Source organism: Schistocerca cancellata, chromosome 4 (genome assembly GCF_023864275.1).
Source record: "Schistocerca cancellata isolate TAMUIC-IGC-003103 chromosome 4, iqSchCanc2.1, whole genome shotgun sequence".
NCBI classification, from domain to species: domain Eukaryota; kingdom Metazoa; phylum Arthropoda; class Insecta; order Orthoptera; family Acrididae; genus Schistocerca; species Schistocerca cancellata.
The window spans coordinates 23611541-23632186 of NC_064629.1; the positions used below are offsets into that span (position 1 = coordinate 23611541).

Sequence of the window (20646 nt, forward strand, 5' to 3'; positions counted from 1 at the left end):
TACACATAGGTAGGGTAGGAGTCAGCAATCAGATAGCACACGTATAATGGTCGCTCGAGTACGTATCACAGAGAATGGCCCACTCGAGATGATGGGCAAGCTGGGCAGTGCAGAAGGAGAGGTCCAAATGGGAATAGGCGTGCATTAACCTCTTGGTGTGCATTAAAGTCACCGAGCAGCAAAAAGGGGTGACAGAGTTGACCAATAAGCTGGAGGAAGTCTGCCCTGGCGACACCAAATGGAGGAGGAATGTAAACGTTGCAAAGAGAAAAGGTGAAATGAGGAAGGAAAGTGCAGGCTGCAACAGCTTGCAGGCAGGTGGTCAGTGAGATAGTCTGACTATGAACATCATCCTGGATGAAAAACATGACTCCCCGGTGAGATGGAATGCTGTCCTTGGGGGGCAAGGTCACAGCAGGCTGGAAAGAAATACTAGAGATCAAAAAGGCTGCAATTTTGTTTCCTGGAGGCAGAAAACAAGGGGACCTGTAATTCTGAGAACAGCCATAATTTCTCTCTGCAGCTGAAAGCTGGCAACAGTGCTGCGAGCTGTCAGAGATCTACTTACTCTATCTTGACTATAGGAAATTTATAGGTAACTGTACTTTTTTTTGGGTGAAACTGAGGGTTACTAATTTTCAATGGATGCTTTGTTTGACAATTGAACATTCCATTGGAGGAGATTCATGATGGGAAAAGCAGAGGGGGGAAAAGTGGAAAGCTGTCAGCTCAGCAGCTGCCGAGTGCCTGCCTTAGAAGACTCACTGCTATAGGGTGCAGGGGCTCCTGTTCCACGAGATCTACAAAGGTATCAACAATCTCTCTGGGTCAGCCTGCAGATTCCAAGGCAGAAAAACAGTTTGCGGTGCACACCAGCAAAAAGGAGGCAGTCAGATGAGGGTGTCACATGTGGAAGAGGATCTCTGAGTTGGCAAATGAAGACTCAGATGTCTGTTGGCTGGAAGGATGTAAAAAATCTTCACAGGAGTATCCCTTCTGCCCTTTCTGGCCTGCTGGTTGTGTAGTAGGTGATTTCGCTGCCGGAGGTGAAGATGGCTTGTTTTATAGCTGGACGAGGAGGAGATGGGGATGCTACCATGACACTGGGAGATTTGACAACTGCAGTGCCGAAAGTGAGATTGCAAGCCTGTGTGGCCATGTCCTTCGTGAAGCGAGGCATAGCAAGTACGGTGCTGTAAGTTTCAGATGGTAAAATACAGAGTTTTTGACTAGCCAACAACCTGCGAGCAACAGGATAAGGCACATTTCCCTTCACACGGATCTTCTGAACAGCCCACTCATTGAGATACGCAGGACATTCTTGGGATGAGGCTCCCTGGTCGCCATTGCAATTGACACGGGAGAAGGAGGTGGACAATCGCCCTTGTGAGCATCCCTGCCACAAGTAACACATTTGGCTGTGTTTCGACAGGACATTCTAGTGCGGTTGTAACGTTGACCCTGGTAACAGTACATCGGGTTTGGAATGTACGGTCAGACCATGATGACTTCATAGCCTGCTTTGATCTTTGATGGAAGCACTACACTATCAAACGTGAGGAAAAGAGTGTGTGTAAGCACTAAGGTTGCATCAACCTTTTTCATTACCTAGTGGACTGCAGTAACATCCTGATCAGAGAGATAAGTTTGGATTTCTTCCTTGGCCAAACCATTGAGGAGCCTAATGTAAATAACACCATGTGAATAATTCAGTGTCCCAGGGGCCTCAACATGAACAGGATAACCATGCAGGAGCGAAGCTGCTAGCAGTTGTTGGGCTCGAAAATCACAATTCACCTCCAAAAGCAAAGTGTCATTATGTAAACAAGAGCAGGATTTTACATGTTCTGCAACTGCATCAGTACCTTGCTGAATAATAAGTGGATTAACCTAGCTTCTAGCCGAAATCTAGATTTGCACAATAAAATTTAAAAAGGACAACTGCTCGCTGCAATCTATAATTTACAAGTAAATATCCCAGACATGTTCCCCAAGGGAGGTGAAGATGAATAGCAGCAGGACAGACATGCAGCAGGGAAAGGGAAAAGGAGCTGCAGACACTGGGGCCCCATGGTAGCCAAGCACGAAAGAGTGGTGAGCCCCCTGGGGTCTTGCTGAGGAAGTGGAGGCAGTCATCAAGAAGATGAGTAATAAGGCCCCAGGAATTGCTCTAATACAAGCAGAACTCATTAAAATGCAGGAAAGAAATTTGTCAAACATTTTCACAAGCTGGTAGTTCAGATGGAGAGTAGTTCAAAGTACTCCTGATGACTGGAACATAGGAATCATACACCCAATACAAAAGAAAGTTGATACTATGGCATGCTCTAACTATAGGGATGCCTATTACCTACAGCATATAAAATATTCTCCAAATCCTTTTTAATAGGCTTACACCCTATGTTGAAAATGCTCTTGGTGACTATCAATGTGTATTTCGGCGGTGAAAAATCTACTGTTGATCAGATCTTCAAAATACAGCAAATACTAGAAAAACACGAAGAATTTGAGTCTGACACACATCACCTCTTTATAGACTTCAGGTCAGCCTATGACAGTATTGACAGAAGGGAGTCGCATATAGTAATGGAAGAGTTAGACATTCCTTATAAACTGATTGATTTAGTGAAGGACACTGTGGAAAACACCCGAAGTGTAACTAAAATACTAAATAAGTTGTCAAGAGCTATGATCACGAAAAATGAAGGAAGACAGGAAGATACGTTTCCTGTCTTCTGTTTAATCCAGTCTTGGAAAAGGTTATAAGAAATGTGGGCATCAATACAAGATAAATAAGTTTGCATGCTGGCTTATGCAGAGAATATTGATATAACTGCAGGAACGCAAAGAGCAATGGAGGAAACCTTTACAATTCTTGAAAGAGCTGGAAGAATGATGAATCTACACACAAATTAAGAGAAAGATAAGAATATGCCAGTAACTAAAAAGATTATCCAAATGAGCCTGAGCCGTAACTTATCTCTGGACTGGTTGTGTGTCGGCTCTTTCTTGTGCCCACACTTTGCCACAGTGCGACTGGCCGCAATAGCCTATTTAGGAATGCACGGAACGATTCGAAGGTCATTGGCATAGTAGTGAGATGTGGTGGAAGTTACCCTGGTTATCAAGAGAGGGCAGTAACCCTGTCAGTTGTTGTCAATGCAGTACTGGTCATGCTGTGCTTGGTGGTGGGCCTTGCAAACTTGGAGTTTGTTTTGGCTGAATATGGAAGCAACACTCGTAAGTGGATGGCATGGCGTGAGACTTCACACTAATAGTGGAACTGGAGCCTAGCTACATCTGGAGAACAGTGTAGCTGTGCAGAGGCCAGTAAAGCCTGAACACTGGTAGAGTCTGTTACGTTGTCTGAATTATGTTGTATTGAGTAGCAGCAAGTGTAGTCTTAATTGTGAGTCAGTCAAATTACAGATAACCATGGCCCTTGAAGTACTTGATTACATACTGGTTACGTCTGCTCAATTGTGTGTGCGCAAGCACCTCAAATTATGCAATGCCATTTTAGTTGTAATTTTAAAGGTGTACTTTTATCTTAAACCTATAATGAGGTGTGCTTTTACTGCTTTGCGCACTGCTAGAGTATTTCAATAACCCTCTTACTTAAATCATTTGATGGTTAAAGTTGCAATGAAAGTGTCTTACGTGCTTTAAAGTGATGCAATTTGCTTTAAGAATTTTGGGCTGTACATTAATATCTGATTTAATATCTTGCATGCAAAAGGTTGGCTGGCTTCACAGGCGTAAAACAGGGAATGTTCTAATAGTTTGTCTGGTGTTTTATAGAATTAACTTTTTCTTTTCTAAGCCAGCTGGGCTGTGTCTGATGCATTGCTGGGTGACCAGTACAACGACCCTTTCAAAGCCACCAGGTTTGTTAGTCCTCTGTAAAATAATATTGCTAAAGTATTTGCACTGAACATACACGTTATGGTTATTGCTTTGCAGGAGTTTTCAGAATTTTTGGTTTTATGTATTATTTGTACAAATAGGAAGATGTAATATCTTTGTGTCTCTGTGCTATTGCAAGTGTTGGTTTTTTCAATGCCTGGTAAATAAAATTTGTTGTTGGGAATCCTCTATGGACTTGGTCCTTGCACTTCCTGCAGCCTTGAGACCTGCTAGGAACATACCATTGGTGGTAGATTGTGGTTGCGATTTTTACGAGGATGAGGATTGCTTGTGTCTGTGTATATGCGGATGGATATGTGTGTGTGTGTGCGCGAGTGTATACCTGTCCTTTTTTCCCCCCTAAGGTAAGTCTTTCCGCTCCCGGGATTGGAATGACTCCTTACCCTCTCCCTTAAAACCCAAATCCTTTTGTCTTTCCCTCTCCTTCCCTCTTTCTTGACGAGGCAACCATTGGTTGCGAAAGCTAGAATTTTGTGTGTATGTTTGTGTTTGTGTGTCTATCGACCTGCCAGCGCTTTTGTTTGGTAAGTCTCATCATCTTTCTTTTTAGATATATTTTTCCCACGTGGAATGTTTCCCTCTATTATTATATATATATATATATATATAAAATTCCCGGCAATCAGTTGCAACAATTATGCATATAATAAGTTGATGAAAGTCGTTTGTCGTGGAAAAACTGGCGACTTCGAACATGATTATGTTTTCCCCAAACAAAGTTGTATTTCACAAATGTTATTAATTGTCTTCATAATGTTTACACGTGTAGTTAACGGAAGACATAGAAACAATATTCCGAAGCGAATACGTATAGTGTAAGTCAAACGGTCAAAAGTTTCGAATTAGAGTAAAGACCCCACGATATATATAAAAAAAAAGGTTGCATGGCGCGAGATTCGATCCGGCGACCTTCGGATGACGAACCCGAGCGCTTACCTTTTTTTTTTTTTTATTATTAGTCATAACATTCCACAGTAATACATAATTTTCAACTGACATTTAAAAGTAATAAAACAAACTAAAATTAATTACAGGTTCCTTACCGCTGCGCTACGACGCTGTAGGAAATTATAAATCGTAGTGAGTATTTCACCGCAACGGTTTCTTTTAACTGTCGATTTTCTCGACAACGGCTGAGAAGTGCATCTTAGTGCTTTGCCACATTGCACCTCTGGTCATGAGCTATTATTGTGCGCAGTATGAATGGAATCTGAATTTCACAATTGGCGGCCTCCCCTTGTAAGACAAATATTAGATAAGAACTGGGATCACAATCATGATACCTTTTGCCTGTTTACAGATTTCAACAAAGCATATGACAGCATAGAAAGAGAGGAAATATAGAGAACAATGGCAGAGTATGGGAGACCTGACAAGCTGATAAAGCTAACTAAAACGTGTGTGATGGAATCAAAGTGTAGAGTGAAAGTACAGGAGGAGTTTGAAGTAAAACCAGGAATGAGACAGGGAGTTGTTATATCACCAACCCTGTTCAATTTGGCCCTCAACAACATCCTGAGGAAATTAACATGTGAAAGTGCAAGAGTCACCATAGGAAAAAAGATAAATGTCACGGCTTTTGTGGATGATATTATGCTGATAGGAAAGAACATGAAAAACTGGAAAAAATGGGTACTGTGCTAATGGAAGAAGCTAAGAAAGTAGGTCTAAGTATACATGAAAGTAAAATAAAAGTTCATGGTAGTAAGAAGAAGAAGAAGAAGAAGAAGAAGAAGAAGAGCTCATTTAGGACCAAACCATTTAAAACTCAGAAATCTAACAATACAGAAGACAGACACATTCACGTACCTCGGTGTCAACATCAACCAACAGACCTTATAGAACAAGAGATAGTAACAAGATTTCAAGCTGCAGGAAGATGTCTAGGAGCTGTGCACAACATCATAAGATCGAAGTTACTATCTAGGCAAGCAAAAACAAGAATATATCAGACCATAATCAAGTCAATAGCGTGCTATGCAAGTGAGACATGGACCCTGACAAAGAAAACAGAGAAAAAACTTTTGAAAATAAAGTACTGAGAAAAATATATGGACCAGTGAAAGGAAAAACAGTGGAGAATAAGGAAAAACAGAGAACTCAGACAATTATACACGCTACCTGACATCAAACCGAGTGTGAAAATTAAGAGACTTAAGATTGTACAGACATGTGTGGAGGAGAGGGGAGAACACGGCAATAAAGGCTGTAATAGATGGAGAAGCTGAAGGAAAGAGACCACTGGGACAGCCGAGAATGAGATGGAAGGATAATACTATGGGAGACATGCAAATACTGGGTCTGAGAGATGAAGGAAGATGCAAATGACAGGAAAGTGTCGGCTGTGGTTTGTGTGGCCAATGTAACAACAACAAAATGCATTTCAAAAGCAGAGGGCTATGCAGAAAAATGACCTGACTTGTACTTTTTAGAGTTCAAGAACAAAAAGTCTTGTTATTTGATTCACTCTCATACTGCTACCACATCTACAAAATCACTAATGTAATAAAATATCATGTGCTTGCTCTAAATAAATGATTTTTCCCCCATTTTGATTTGAAATTGTTTTCAGTAAACGTAAGTTGCTGCTGTTATTATAGCTTCTCAACTAAAAGACAAATACAAAACATATAATTGTTAGAATGCATCTCTCTAGAAAAGTTTCATAATATTTGAAAGATTTTATAGAAAATCATTTAGCATGAGCAGTTTACTATCTTATATGTGATTATTACTCTCTTACATGTGATAATAGAGGAACTCCTCATGGCACTGAAGAACATAAAATGTGTACAGCTTGTGTAGTTGACAGTTTCAGCCATATCTAAAACTTTTTAATAAGACTAAAAACAGCCGACCAGTTGCAATGGATAAAGTAATCTTTACCTAGGTTTCGACAGATTTAAATCTGTCTTCTTCAGAAGGTGGCAGTCGCTTGTGAGCTCTGCAACATCCATGTACTAATTTTTATTTACATGACAAACCCTATTTTCAGGGCTATATTTTAATTTGGACTAATGGGTCTATGCAGATATTTGTAAAAACAACGATGATACATCATTCCATATTAATGTAATACTGCCGCCTTCTGAAGAAGACAGATTTAAATCTGTCGAAACCTAGGTAAAGATTACTTTATCCACTGCAACTGGTTGGCTGTTTTTAGTCTTACAGGGTGTATACAGGGACAAGGAAAAAAAATTCCCGGATTATTCCCGGATTTCTCCCGGATATCCCGTTTAAAAAATATGCTTTTTCCCTGGCGACCTATTGTCACTTAGCACAGAAAAAGTTCCCTCGGAACTGTAAAACTTATCAATCCTTTGAATGGTTAACGTTTTATATAATGGCGTAGAACTTCCCGGAAAAAAAAAAAAAGCCGGAGCAGAGAAGTTTTGGAAAGACCTTTGATTTGCAGCAACATATACGCTGCATATTTTCGTATTACGAAAGTATAAATTCGAATTGCACCAAACACAGCTTGTTAGTTTCCGGAGCGTTGCAACCGAGGTTGTGATGTCCTTTTGTAAGCGAGTCATATCTCAAGCCACGAGATCTCGCCAGCCGATGACAGCAGCTATTCAGAGCATAGGGCACGTGTTATAGTCAGCCACTAGCAAGATTACTGGTTACATAGCGCGAACACACAAGAGGAAAAGTTAACGGTTTACATTAATGTACACAGTACCGTATATCTACAAGAAAAGCTAAGCTTTCACGTGTAATATTGGTCTTTTTTTGGTGTGATATACTTTAAGATACATCACACAAATGTGCCAGTAAATTTAAAATTGTGACATAAATGCCTCGGCTCGAAATTCTTGAAGTGGCTGGTCCTCAAACTGTTCAGTTTCGAACGCTCTGTGATTTAGATATCCATCCCACTTTCACACACGTAACATAATTCATCTTGCGTAAAAAGAAATTTACTTAGAAAGTAACGCTTTTCTAACCACCGTTCGCAATACTGTTAGTTATAGGTTCGATTTACCAGTTGCCAGAGAGCGCCAAAAACGAATTATTGTGCGTGTGCAACTGCAGTGGTGTAGGAAGCCCGCATGTTCGTGTGTATAAAGCACTAAGAGAGCTTACACTACACCATAAAAGAAACAGGGCATCAGAGGATACTCCAAAAGGCACCAAAATTTCGTGAATCATACTAAAATGCATAATTCGGCTTGAAGTGCACATTGGTTTTTTCCAGATTCACAATGAAGTAGGTCCCATCTGATATTAAGCTTTTCAGTGTGGTTTTTGGGATGTAAATTTTCTTGGAGTACCAGTACTCTACGATCTCGTGTTTGGTTCTTTATTATGGCATAATGCCATACATGGCAGAAGATGATAACGTGCACTTGAAATTCACCGAACAGTTGGAAGTACCCAAAATTGTTAAATGAAACACTTCGTTTCAAATAAAATGATTGCCTCAGCGGAATTTCTTTAGCAGACTTGCAAAAATAACTTCATTCTTCTGCAAGGCGATTAATGCTTGACTGCTACTAACTTGGAAAGAAAATAAAATCAGAAACTGAAATTAATAATATATTTCTGCCCTCTGTAATTATGTGAATGCATTTTAATTCACTTGATAGCTCCCGGCCACAGAAATCCGTTTTGTTTTCATTTGACGTTGGAGCTGTACGCGAAGAGAAGCAGCGAAATCACTTAACGTAAACACGGGTCACGTGGAGACTAACCACCTCCCCACTACAACTCAGACAACTCTGTGCAAGCGCGAATCTGGCAGCTAGGGCGCGCGAGAAAAATTTTTCTCGTTTGCATCTGGCTGCTTGCTGCTACTACCGATGCTGCTAACAGCCAAACTTCAAGAAGCGGGAAGCGAGAGAAGGTACTGCTTATACGCGAGTCAAATGCGCATGCGCAACAGACCGCTGGCAACTGGTCAAACGAACCTAATGTGAACAGTTGTGACGTCATGCTCATAGCAAGCAGTTTATTGTTACGAAGAATTACAGTCTGCGCCCTACGGCCTTTAACATATTTTTGCTATCTGTAGACGCTTGTGCGTGCACGGTGTTTTGTTGTCGTAAAATGCACATTTCCTTTGCCACTACAGTTTTATTTTTTTTCCCTCTCGTTTATATTTTATTGCTGCAGTATCATTCTCCAGTTGCAGGATACAATAACATTCTTTGCTAGAGAATCAATTCTGCAGTCAAAACTACAAAAATGTAACTGAAAGCTAAAACAATGAAAAATTCCCGGAATTCCGAAAAATTCCCGGGTTTTTCCCGGTTTTCTCCCGGATGAAAAAATTCCCGGGTTTTTCCCGGCATTCCCGGTTGTCCCGGGTCGTATACACCCTGTCTTATTACGTGAAACCATTGCTGTTGCGCAGCTATGTTTAAAATACTAAAACTTTTTACATTGCCACAAGCCATGCCAAATGTGTAGTAGAGATTCTTTTAAAGGTGAGCGTATTTCCTCAATATGGAGGGACAATGTCTTACTACTCCTGTGGCAATCCCTCCTGACAGTATGTATTGAAATAAACAAACTTCATTTCAACAGAAATGCACTGTGTCATTAACATTTCTATACAAAAATAGAAATAATGATGACTGAAGGCATTAATTTCACTTTCATCTTTAATCAAATACAAGGTCAAGTACCTTGAACAGCTGAAAAAGCCAAAAGATACGTAACTCCTACTCTTTCTTCTATAACCAAAAGCAACTATTACTCACCATATTACACCCAAACAGAACCAGATCTGAATCTTCTGTTATCACAACCTGAGCGATATTTTTTAAGTTCAGATATGCTAGTTGTGCATCTGCTTCATAAGGAGCAACAATACAGTCCACATTCTTGGCCCTACATTCACGCATAAGGTCAACTGCCATATTGTGTGTTATATCAATACTACGACGCAAATAATTCCTTGCTTCTTCTGTTCTACCTGCTCTAAGTAGTTCTGCTGCCCGAGCACGGCTCTGTTGTCGTGATCTGCAAACAGTCACAATGAAATTGTGTTTAATGAAAATACATACTGGAAAGAAAATTAAAAATAATTTAGAAAGCCTTCCCCTGGTTAACTAGTCTTACTAGGATAAATAGTTCTCTGTAATATTACTCATCAAATTCTTACCAAAATTCAAGCTTTCATCAATTTTCTCGATTATTTTTGCCAGGAAAGCTGCTGATAGTTACAGAGATAATGGAAATTCAGATTTTAATACTGTGGAGACACCACACAGCAATCAGACATTATAGTACTGGTTGCTTGATAAACACATACGTGTAAACAAGCCCCAGTAACTAACATAACAAATGTGTCCTTCAGTTCAGGTACTTTTCCATAGTTCCTAAAGCATACACGAATTATGCCTTTACTGAAGAAATATAATGCAGAAAGTATTGAATACTACAGACCAGTTTCACTACTGCCCTCTTTCTGAATCTATTATGAAGGACAGACTAATGAGTTACATGTAAAATACAATCTGTTTAACAAACACACAGTTTGGTTTTCGAAGTGGGAGGAGTACAATATTGAGAGTTACTGAGTTCACAAAAGTGGTACTTGAACCTCCTGACAGGGATGACTCTGTTTCAGGCATATTCTTAAACATGTTGAAGATATACTGCTAAGCAAGCTACGAGGGCATGCTGAAAAGTAATGCCTATGAATTTTTTATGCAGAAATTCAAAGCTTTTTAAATGAAACAAATGTTATTAACATTCTACATCTTAAATTCTTCATGGCTACATATTTGCAACCCTCTGCCACTCGAGGGCTCTGAATTACAGTGCATATTGTGGCGACGTGTAATGTAATTATGTCAATGCATGACAAAAAGCGTTCTCTTATGAAGTTTAGAATTCAAAGAGTTAATCCACTTATGGAGCACCCTCTCTTCCAGCACAACAATGCCAGACTACACACAAGCACTGCGACATTTGTAACAACCTGACGCCTTGATAACTGTCATCGATCATCCTCCATACAGTCCCGATTTGACCCCATCTGAATATCATCTTTTTTCAAAACTTAAGGAACACCTTTGAGGACTTCACTTTGATAGTGATGAAATGGTGCAAGCAGAGATTAAGCTGTGATTTCGTCAGCAAAGTAAAACATCTACAGTGACAGTACCACCAAACTGATTTCTCACTGGGAGCAAAGCATTCATTGCCAGGATGACTACACTGAGAAATAAGTATGTAGACATGAATGGTAAAGATGCAAAATGTTAATAATATTTGTCTTATTTAAAAAGTATTGAGAGTTTTCACATAAGAAATTTGGAGGCACTACTTTTCAGCACGCCCTTGTAAGAAGTGCTAGGTTGTAAATGCAGGTCTGGGTCCCTGCATATTTGGCCACTACACTCATGGATGTGCTTTGTGGGCCAGGTACAGCCCCTGCTTTACCTCAGAAGGTTTGTTGTCATCAGAAGATAAGGTAGACTGTTTACCGCCAAGCCTCCTGCAGCCACCACAATCTTCACTGCACTGTTTACCACCATGCCTAGGGCAACCACCACAGCACCTGGGGGCGCATTTCATGTCAATACATGGTGTGTAGGTCGTGATTAACAGCCCTGCATCACAGGTACATTTTTGTGTCCATGTAGTCACTTTTACATGTGACACCGCACCTGTATTCTTCCACTGATGCGTACTTAGGGTGCTGCTCAGCCCCTAGACAGTGAGCTTTTGATTCAGGCTTCAGACCAACCATCAGCCACCTACACTTCAGACCACAATGCCTGCCACTGCCCCTACTCGTCAGACAGACAGTCTCTTGCCTTTGACAGGATCATCAGCTGCTGGACATCTGTCAGTTAATCCCGAAGCCCAGACCTGCGTCTCAATGACCCACCAGTTTACAGCTGTGTGATACAGTGCCACTGATCATCTTTGGCACCTCCCGGCTCTTCACCACTACTGACAATTGTGGACTTATTCATAGTGGGCATCCAGTATACACAGTTACGATGGACTTTTAAGTTGTACTCAAGTGTGGACTTCCGCCCTGTAAAGTTTTACTGAGATATCATCACAGTTAATAACCAGAGATCTGTGATTGCGACACGAGAGTTGAATCACTTACCAATCACACCACTCAGTTAACGATATAACATAGGTTTACGAGGAATAGCAAACAAGAGCTTCCAGTCTTACCTGGAAAACAGGGTGCAAAAGGTAGAGACAGTCCACACATCTGCTTATGGCACATTTTTAGGAAAACATTCTAACATGAGAAACAGATAAACATAGGTGTTCCTCAGGGTAGTATATTGGGTCCAGTTCTGTTCTTAATATTAAGGATGGCCAGAAACAGTCTGAAAAGCTTGTAAGGTTGTTGCAGGGTGTTGTGACTTGGCAAGACAGCCAAGCCACTATGATTGGTAGCCGAAAGGCACGCGTTAAGCTCACGCAGGCTGGTGTGAGGTCTGGAGCATTTAAGGAAGTTAGACTTTAGCAAAAAATGTTGTAGCTGTTGGAATACTTAACTTTAATCCATAACTGGTAAACATCGGTCTGACGGTACATGCATCACAAGATAAATAGCAAATGATAATGGCGCCTTGCTAGGTCGTAGCAAATGACGTAGCTGAAGGCTATGCTAACTATCGTCTCGGCAAATGAGAGCATAATTTGTCAGTGAACCATCACTAGCAAAGTCAGCTGTACAACTGGGCGAGTGCTAGGAAGTGTCTCTAGACCTGCCGTGTGGTGGCGCTCGGTCTGCAATCACTGACAGTGGCGACACGCGGGTCCGTCGTATACTAACGGACCGCGGCCGATTTAAAGGCTACCACCTAGCAAGTGTGGTGTCTGGCGGTGACACCACACTTTTTACCAAAATACATCTGTTTAAAAAGGCAGCTAACATTCTTCATAACTAATGCATATTACACAATTAAAGATCACTCGGAGGACAAAGAGTAGTGGGTAATAATGAAAAGTGGTTTTCTACAACACAATGTCACATTTCAATACACAATTATAGTTTGCCACTTTTGTAAAAATTCATGCATCAGGATCTTAAGTGCATGGTAGTAATGCCTTACTAATGCAGTTTTTTCAGGTGGAAAGAGGGAGAACAGGAGGTAAACACAGAGCATACTTGAATGATCACGGTCAGAAATTAGTTGTCCAGATGGGCTGGAGTTACTGCAAAGGGCATAGCAGCATCTTCACGGCACAGCATTCACCGGCGGGTGTCCTTATTGTGTACAACAATGAAGAGCAAAACTATGTTTTTATATTATTAACTGTCAAGAAGATACACGTGTGTAAATCAAAGAATATTGTATAATAATGCCCGCAAGATCTGGGCATTCACAGTGGGTGGGATTACTGGTTGTTGAGAGTTCTTAGTTATATGGCTGCCAAGGAAGGGAAGAGTTTCAGTGTGCACCATGTACACATATCAGATGCCACGAAGAGCACAGTGTGCAACCAACTGCAGGTGGTGGCTCACATCGGCACTAATGATGTGTGCTGCTTTGGATCGGAAGAGATTCTCTCCAGTTTCGGATGGCTAGACGACCTGCTAAGGACTGCTAGTCTAGCTTGTGAGATGAAGGCAGAGCTCACTATCTGTAGCATTGTTGGCAGGATCTGTGGTGTTGTCCAAAGAGTGTAATCCCTTGCTAAAGTTGGCACCTCGTGACAAAAACAAGGTAAGGACAATCGCTGTCAGATGCAGCCACGAATGAGGAGTCAAAGACAACATGCCCTCAAGAGGTTCTGTATGCTGCCACTGCTGGAAATCTACTTGCATCAGAATGCAGTGCTGATTGCCCCACTCTTTGATAGCCCACTCGGATAGCAGCATCCTCACAGTAGTTCAGATCCAGTTGTGAGCTACTGTCATTAGTCAGAACTGTGTACCAAAGTTAATAGTTAAATGCAGTGTGATATTTTAATGTCATTCAATACTAATCAAAGTAGGGAACAGTTATCGCTGTGTTTTGTGAATATAATAAATGTATATAGTCCCTCATGCAGACATGAATGCCTTTCAAGCGAAGTATTCTGTATTAAAAAGCTTTATTGAAACTGAACTACTACTTATTATATGTTTTAGCTTCCACTCTACCTCCTCCAGAAGTCAAACCTATTGAGATGATGTCTAGGCATGCTATGATTTATATAAAAGTGGCAACAAATATGTTCTCACATGTTTTAAAGTGCGTTTTCTCATTCGCCATATATAACCACAGCAACGAGTAGTGCTGAATAGACTTCCACCCCCACCTGCCTCTGTCGACATACTTGATGTACCATCAGTCACAGCGGCAATAATAATTTGTGTTCTTGTATCTAATATAAAGTGTTTAATCGTGTCTACGCCCCCACATGAACTGTCCCTAAACAAAGTTGTTAAGTTTCAGGCGCAACAGATTGAATGACTGCTGCTCAATGCTTGACAGATGATGACCTTACTGTCATAACAAGTAGAATCACAGCCAATTACTGAACCCAAGTTTCACCAGTTTAACGGCAAGGAAGTAGACTGGTTAGAATGGCGTGCTGAACTGGAAGCTCACTTCTCTCTATACAACATTAAAGGTTCGGCACACAATGCATTTTTTTCTGTCCACTGTCAGAGTCAACATCTATCGTCTATGTTCCAAATTGTTTCCCGACTCCTGTCCGGAAGACGTTGATTACAAAGAACAACTTGTTCAAAAAATTGATGAGCATTATAAGGCATAGATTCGTGTCACTAAGTGAGATTTAAATCTTTTCATCTTAAAAAGCACCCTGAACAGTCGTTCAAACAATGGACTGCTAAGCTCAAAGGGTTAACAAGACATTACAGATTCAATATAGGGCTCATTCAACATAAAAGTAGAGGTAAAACCTTTTGGTCACACAGTACACGAGGTACACTTCAGAATAAAGGGAGGAAGTCTTGTCCTCAGTGTTTCTCTATTCATGGCAGAAAAGCTTGTCCTTGTCACGAAGTAAAGTGTTTCAAGTGTGGTCAGCAAGGTCATATCCAGACCGTCTGTTTACAACACTGCCAGGCACGGTGACAGTCTAATACGAAGCCACGGAGTGGTTATTGGCACGTGAATGTTGTCACAGCCGAAGCAGTACAGCAGGCACAAATTAAGTCTCGCTTTTCTGCTTTGTGGAAACCTTCTGCTACCGTCTACAGTCAGAAGAACAAACTTTTTTCCAATGAAGAGTAGCTTACAAGACAATTAAATTTCCATTTCCCTAATCAATAAAGATACCTATGATACGATCGGTAGCCCACAGTTAGAACTGCCTATTTCTGGTAATAACGGACACAAAATACCAGTGCTAGGCGTGTGCAGTTTCCCACCAATTTCTCAAGACATTACTAAGTGTGTTTCATTCCGTGTACTATGTTCTAGAAACAGTGCTAACATTTTTGGTTTCGACTTGTTTGATTTGTTCAACCTCTGCATACAAGACAACGTGTTACAACTCAGTGAGTCAGTGCTTCATACTCATGTTTCTGACTTGCGAAAACAGTAAAATGATCTTTTTGAACCAAGATTACAAAGGGCTAAAAATTTTGAGGTGCACATTACTGTTAAAGACAACATGTAATCACAATCTTATCGTGCTAGACCTGTCCCCCATGCTATACATGAGCAGATTGCAAAGGAACTGCAATGATGGACACATTCAGATGAGACAACCAGTGCCTGTAAGCCAGTAGACAACCCCCCCCCCCCCCCACCCCACCCCGCGTGCACCAGGTAATTCCTAAACAGCAATCAAGAGGTTTATGTCTGTGTACTGATTTCAAATCCATGGTAAATTCACAAACTGTCAAGAACTCTTTTTCCTCTCCCACGACTGGAGGAATTAATGGACAGGTGAGACAGGGCAGATTCTTTTTGAAGACTGATTTATGCAAGGCATATTTACAGTTACTGCTTGGCAAGCAGTCCAAGCAAAAATTTTGGTATCAATACTCATCTGGGTTTGTTCCACTTACAAAGACTATCATTCAGAAATGCTTCACCTTTTGCTATTTTTCACAATTTCCTGGAACAATTAACAGCTAATGCCCCCTTATGTACAAACTGTCTGGATGATATAGTTTTCACAGACCATACACCTGTTGAATATTTGGCAAATCTGGAGTGTTTATTCCAAGTGCTCGCTGAGTCTGGCTTAAAGTGTAATAAGGAATAGCTCTCCTTTTTCCACAAAGAACTTGAATTTTTAGGGCATGTCATAAATAAACATCCTGCTCATTCATACTTGACCACGATTAAAGATTTGCTGGCACCTAGCAACATCACGGAGTTACATGCTGTCATGGGGATAATAACATATTACGTTAAGTTTGTTGTAAACAGTGCGCATACTGCTGCTCCGTTGAATCAGCTGTGCTGGAAAGATATTCCTTTTGCATGGTCCCACGAATGTCAGGATGCATTTCAGCACTTAAAGGACACTTTGTTAAGTCGTCGTCGTCATCATTGTCGTCCAGTTCATTTTGATCCAGCTAAACCTTTTGTATTAGCTGGGGATGCATCTTCTTATGGGACTAGAGTTGTGCTCTCCCATAGAATTGGTCCATCTAATAGGTCCATTGCATTTGCCTAAAGAACTTTCAACAAGGTGCAGTACAATTACAATAAGCAACAAAATATGCAAGCAAAATTTTAAAAAATGCAATGTCTCAAAGATTGATGATGTTTTACTGAAGCTTGAAACTTTGCATGGACTTCAGTGTGAGACACTTTTTAATAGTTTCCACAACAAAACCCTGTCTTGAAATCTGGAAGAAAATCCAAAGTTGTGTAAGTTAAGAGTTTAGGAGCACTCAACAGCTAGGTTGCTAATACTAAAACACATTGTGAGGAGTAAAGCTACACAATGACGCTCACTCACTCCCTACTCACTTGTGCTGACCCAGAGAATCACTTCATCTCACATGCCATCAGGCACCGGAGAAATGGCGAAACATGCCATACATGGGATTAAAACATAAAATGACAAAGGAGTTAAAATAACAGTACAGCGAAATGTGACTGGCTAACCACTTACAAAACACAAGGGTGGCCAGTCACCCGGTTAATACGTCAAGAACATCTCCCTAAGATCCTAGAAAACAAGTTGGACATGTCACAAAACCTTAAAACTCTTATCAGCCAACAGTCTTGCTGAAGTGGTACAACCGGTTCCCATCAGATCACTGAAATTAAGCACTGCTGCGATTGGCTAACACTTGGACTGGTGACTGTGCCGACTGTTGAACACTGTTGACAACCGGGGTGCACTCAGCCCTTGTGAGGCCAATTGAGGTTTTACTTGATGGGGAAGTAGCAGCTCCAATCACAAGAACTGACAACGGCTGGGAGAGCAGTGTGCTCACCACATGCTGCTACATATCTGCATCCACCGACACCTGTGGGCTGAGAATGACACGGCAGTTGGTCAGTACCACTGGGCCTTCAAAAACTGTTCAGATTGAGTTTAATTTAGTTTAAAATTCTAACCACAGTCATTTGAATGTCACTTAAAACAGACGGCAGGTCTGTCAGCAAATATGCCACTGCCCTCTGGTCTGGATTTAAAACACGGTCTAATAAAATGTACCACACAGCGATCTACATGCCATAACACCACACATTGGAGTGTCCTCTCACAGGAGCAAGAAGCCATGTGTTGTAGGGCTGTAGCCTGTGTGAAGACAAGTGAGGAGTACCTTAGCCCACCTGCGTGCCTGGAAGCAGGCACACCACATCTACATTGTGGACTTTACTAAACACAGTCTGTCACTTCCAGCCAGTCCTCTTCCCATCAATGGATACTCTGTACCTCAACAGCAAAGTGATATCATGGAAGGGGCTGGAACACTGAACTGAGGATTATGTCATGCCTCCTTAGCTCTATATCTGCCCTTTCATTCCCTGCAAACCTATATGCCATAGCACCCAGCAGGAAGACACCTCCTTCCCATATTTGTAAGTGGAGAAGAGCGTCCTGAATATCCTGAACTACTCTATCGGCTGGATACAAGCATTGCAGAAACTGAAGAGTACTCAGAGAGTCAGAAGAGATTAGAAATTTTGCAGGCACAACACATCTCACACATTCGAGCACCCTCAAGATCACAGATAATTCTGCATCAAAGACTGTGAAATCTGCAGGTAACAGAATCTTGAGGACATGATCAGGGAAAACAACAGAACAGAAAACAGAGTGCCCCAATTTACACCCATCCATGAATACAGCTACATAGTTGCAGTGATAATTTAAAATGTCAGAAAATAAGTTTTTAAAAATATAAGCGTGAGAGTAATCTCTCCTGTACTGCACTAAATCTAAAACTACTCTGGGCCCCTGCAGAAACCAGGTTGGCAGTCGGTTAAAACTCCAGAATTGAGCCAGTACGTGCCCCATACCAATGATCTACATCACACACTTCACATGGATCTTCAATGGCCTGAGGATGACCCAGTAGCAGTACAGAAATTATGCCTCCATGTAGTGTCGTACACCTTACTGATGTCAAAGAAAGCCTGGTGAATTTCCACCTCTAGCAAGATCGGGCTACCGACAGTTTACCACCATCTCCTGAACCCACAGTGAGAGTGGCTAAGGAGTTGCCCGGTCTCTAACATGCAGGCTAGATGTCAGTTAACCATTCGTTCCAGCGCCTTTCCTGCAGAGATCGTTAAGGCGATGCTCCGATGACAACTGGGACACATTCAGTCCTTTCCTAGCCACACACCTTACATGGATTCCTCAATGGCGCTCATCAGTCCACCAAGGGACAGGTTGTCTCTGAGAATGAGTGAAGGACTTCCTGAGGGCAAAGTCAGTGGCTTGGTGGATCACTTATGTGATGTGGTTCACCCACTCGTGGGCACTGTCGTGGCATTCAAACGCTGCCGGCTGGCTGAAGAGCATCCAGTTAGCTATGCCAATCATCCAGTGTGGCTGTTTCCTTTCTGGGAGAGCTTCATCCCATAGGTGAATCCAGAGTGGGAAGAGATCACTGGAATGAAGGTCATAGTGACTTATTAAACAGAGTCCACAAGGGCTGGAGAGCAGAAAGAGAAGTCAATGGCTGAGGACGACCCAGTAGCAGTACAGAAATTGAGCTGAGTTCGTGAGACATCGTGAGGCTCTCCATAACCTGACTCCAAGGGCAAGTAGAGGTTGAGCCCTACATTACATAATGGGCATTGAAGTCTCCCAGTAGGAGAAATAGGTGGAGGGAGTTGTTCTGTAAGATCTGTGAGAGCCTCAGAGTCTGTTGCATCTTGCAGAGGTAAATACAGCAAGTAAACAGTGATCCTCTGGCATATGTGACTGGTTGGTTGGTTTAAAAGGGGGGGGGGGAGGAAGGGACCAAACTACAAGGTCAGCAGTCCCTTGTTCCAAAGGAAACAATGCCACAAGGGTGAGAATGAGACTTGCAACACAAAACAGAATGAAAGGAAAAACCACATCAACGACTGAAGGGCAACAAACACTTAAACAGACAAAAGGGGACAAGAAAACTACAAAGACGCAAGAAACAGGTAGAAGAGGCTAAAACAAGAAAGCAAGTTACCATGGCTGGCTGACCATGGGGATAAAAAGGAAAAGCCAGCCACTCTGCAGCACATTAAAACCTCCACCATGAAAGCACTAGGGTGGAGGACACACAGGGGAAAAGAACATGTGCTAAAACTTAGAGCAAATGATAAAACTCACCCTCACAAATACAACATAAAACTAAAGCTGCTGTTGAGGCATTGTCACCCAACAACCAAAGGTAGGGTGCTGGGAAAGTTAAAAGTCTGCCACAGAGCGGCTAAAAGTGGGCAGTCCAGCAAGAGATGGACGACCGTCATTCGTGAGCCACAGCGACACTGAGGTGGGTCCTCGCGATGCAGGAGGTAACCATGTGTCAGCCAAGTATAGCCAATGTGGAGCCAACAGAGAACCACAGAGGCCCTGCGAGAGGTGCACGGAGGTCTTCCACATATTCGTAGTTTCCTTAATGGCACGCAGCCTGTTGTGCATACTGAGGTTATGCCATTCCGTCTCCCAAAGCCGCAAAACCTTGCGGTGTAATACTGAACGAAGGTCAGTTTCAGAGAAGCCTATCTCCATAAGCGGTTTCCGCGTAGCCTGTTTGGCCAGCCTGTCGGAAAGTTCGTTGCCTGGCATTCTGACGTGACCTGGGGTCCAGACAAACACCACTGAACGGCTGGACCGTTCCAGGGAATAGGTGGACTCCTGGATGGTCACTACCAAAGGATGAGGAGGGTAGCACTGGTCGATAGCTTGTAGGCTGCCTCAACAGCAGCTTTAGTTTTACGTTGTATTTGTGAGGGTGAGTTTTATCATTTGCTCTAAGTTTCAGCACATGTCCTTTGTCCCTGTGTGTCCCCCACCCTAGGGCTTGGGTGGAGGTTTTAATGTGCTGCAGAGTGGCTGGCTTTTCCTTTTTATCCTCATGGTCAGGAGAAATGACTCACCTGGGCATGAACAGATGTGCTCAAGAGCACGAGATATGGCCGCCAGCTCTGCAGTGAAAACACTGCAGCCATCTGGTGAGGAGTGCTGTTCTGTATGTCCTCCATGAACAGAGGCAAAGCCAATGTGACCATGAGCCATGGAGCCACCGGTGTAAACCACTTCAGGGCCCCAGTACATGTCGAGAATCGAGAGGAAGTGACAGCGTAGAGTCGCAGGGTGAACTGAGTCCTTAGGGCCATGTGAAAGGTCCAGGTGAATCCG

General features: G+C 42.1%; 1 protein-coding gene across 2 annotated transcripts in view; it reads right to left on the reverse strand.

Moving 5' to 3' along the window:
• LOC126184891 (exonuclease 1) overlaps positions 1-20646 on the reverse strand; it is a 171329-nt gene that overhangs the window by 114005 nt on the left and 36678 nt on the right. For both annotated transcript variants that reach the window (XM_049927522.1, XM_049927521.1), the window contains one exon: positions 9639-9900. In XM_049927522.1, the coding sequence (XP_049783479.1) occupies positions 9639-9900 (262 nt within the window). The remainder of the gene's footprint in view (positions 1-9638; positions 9901-20646) is intronic.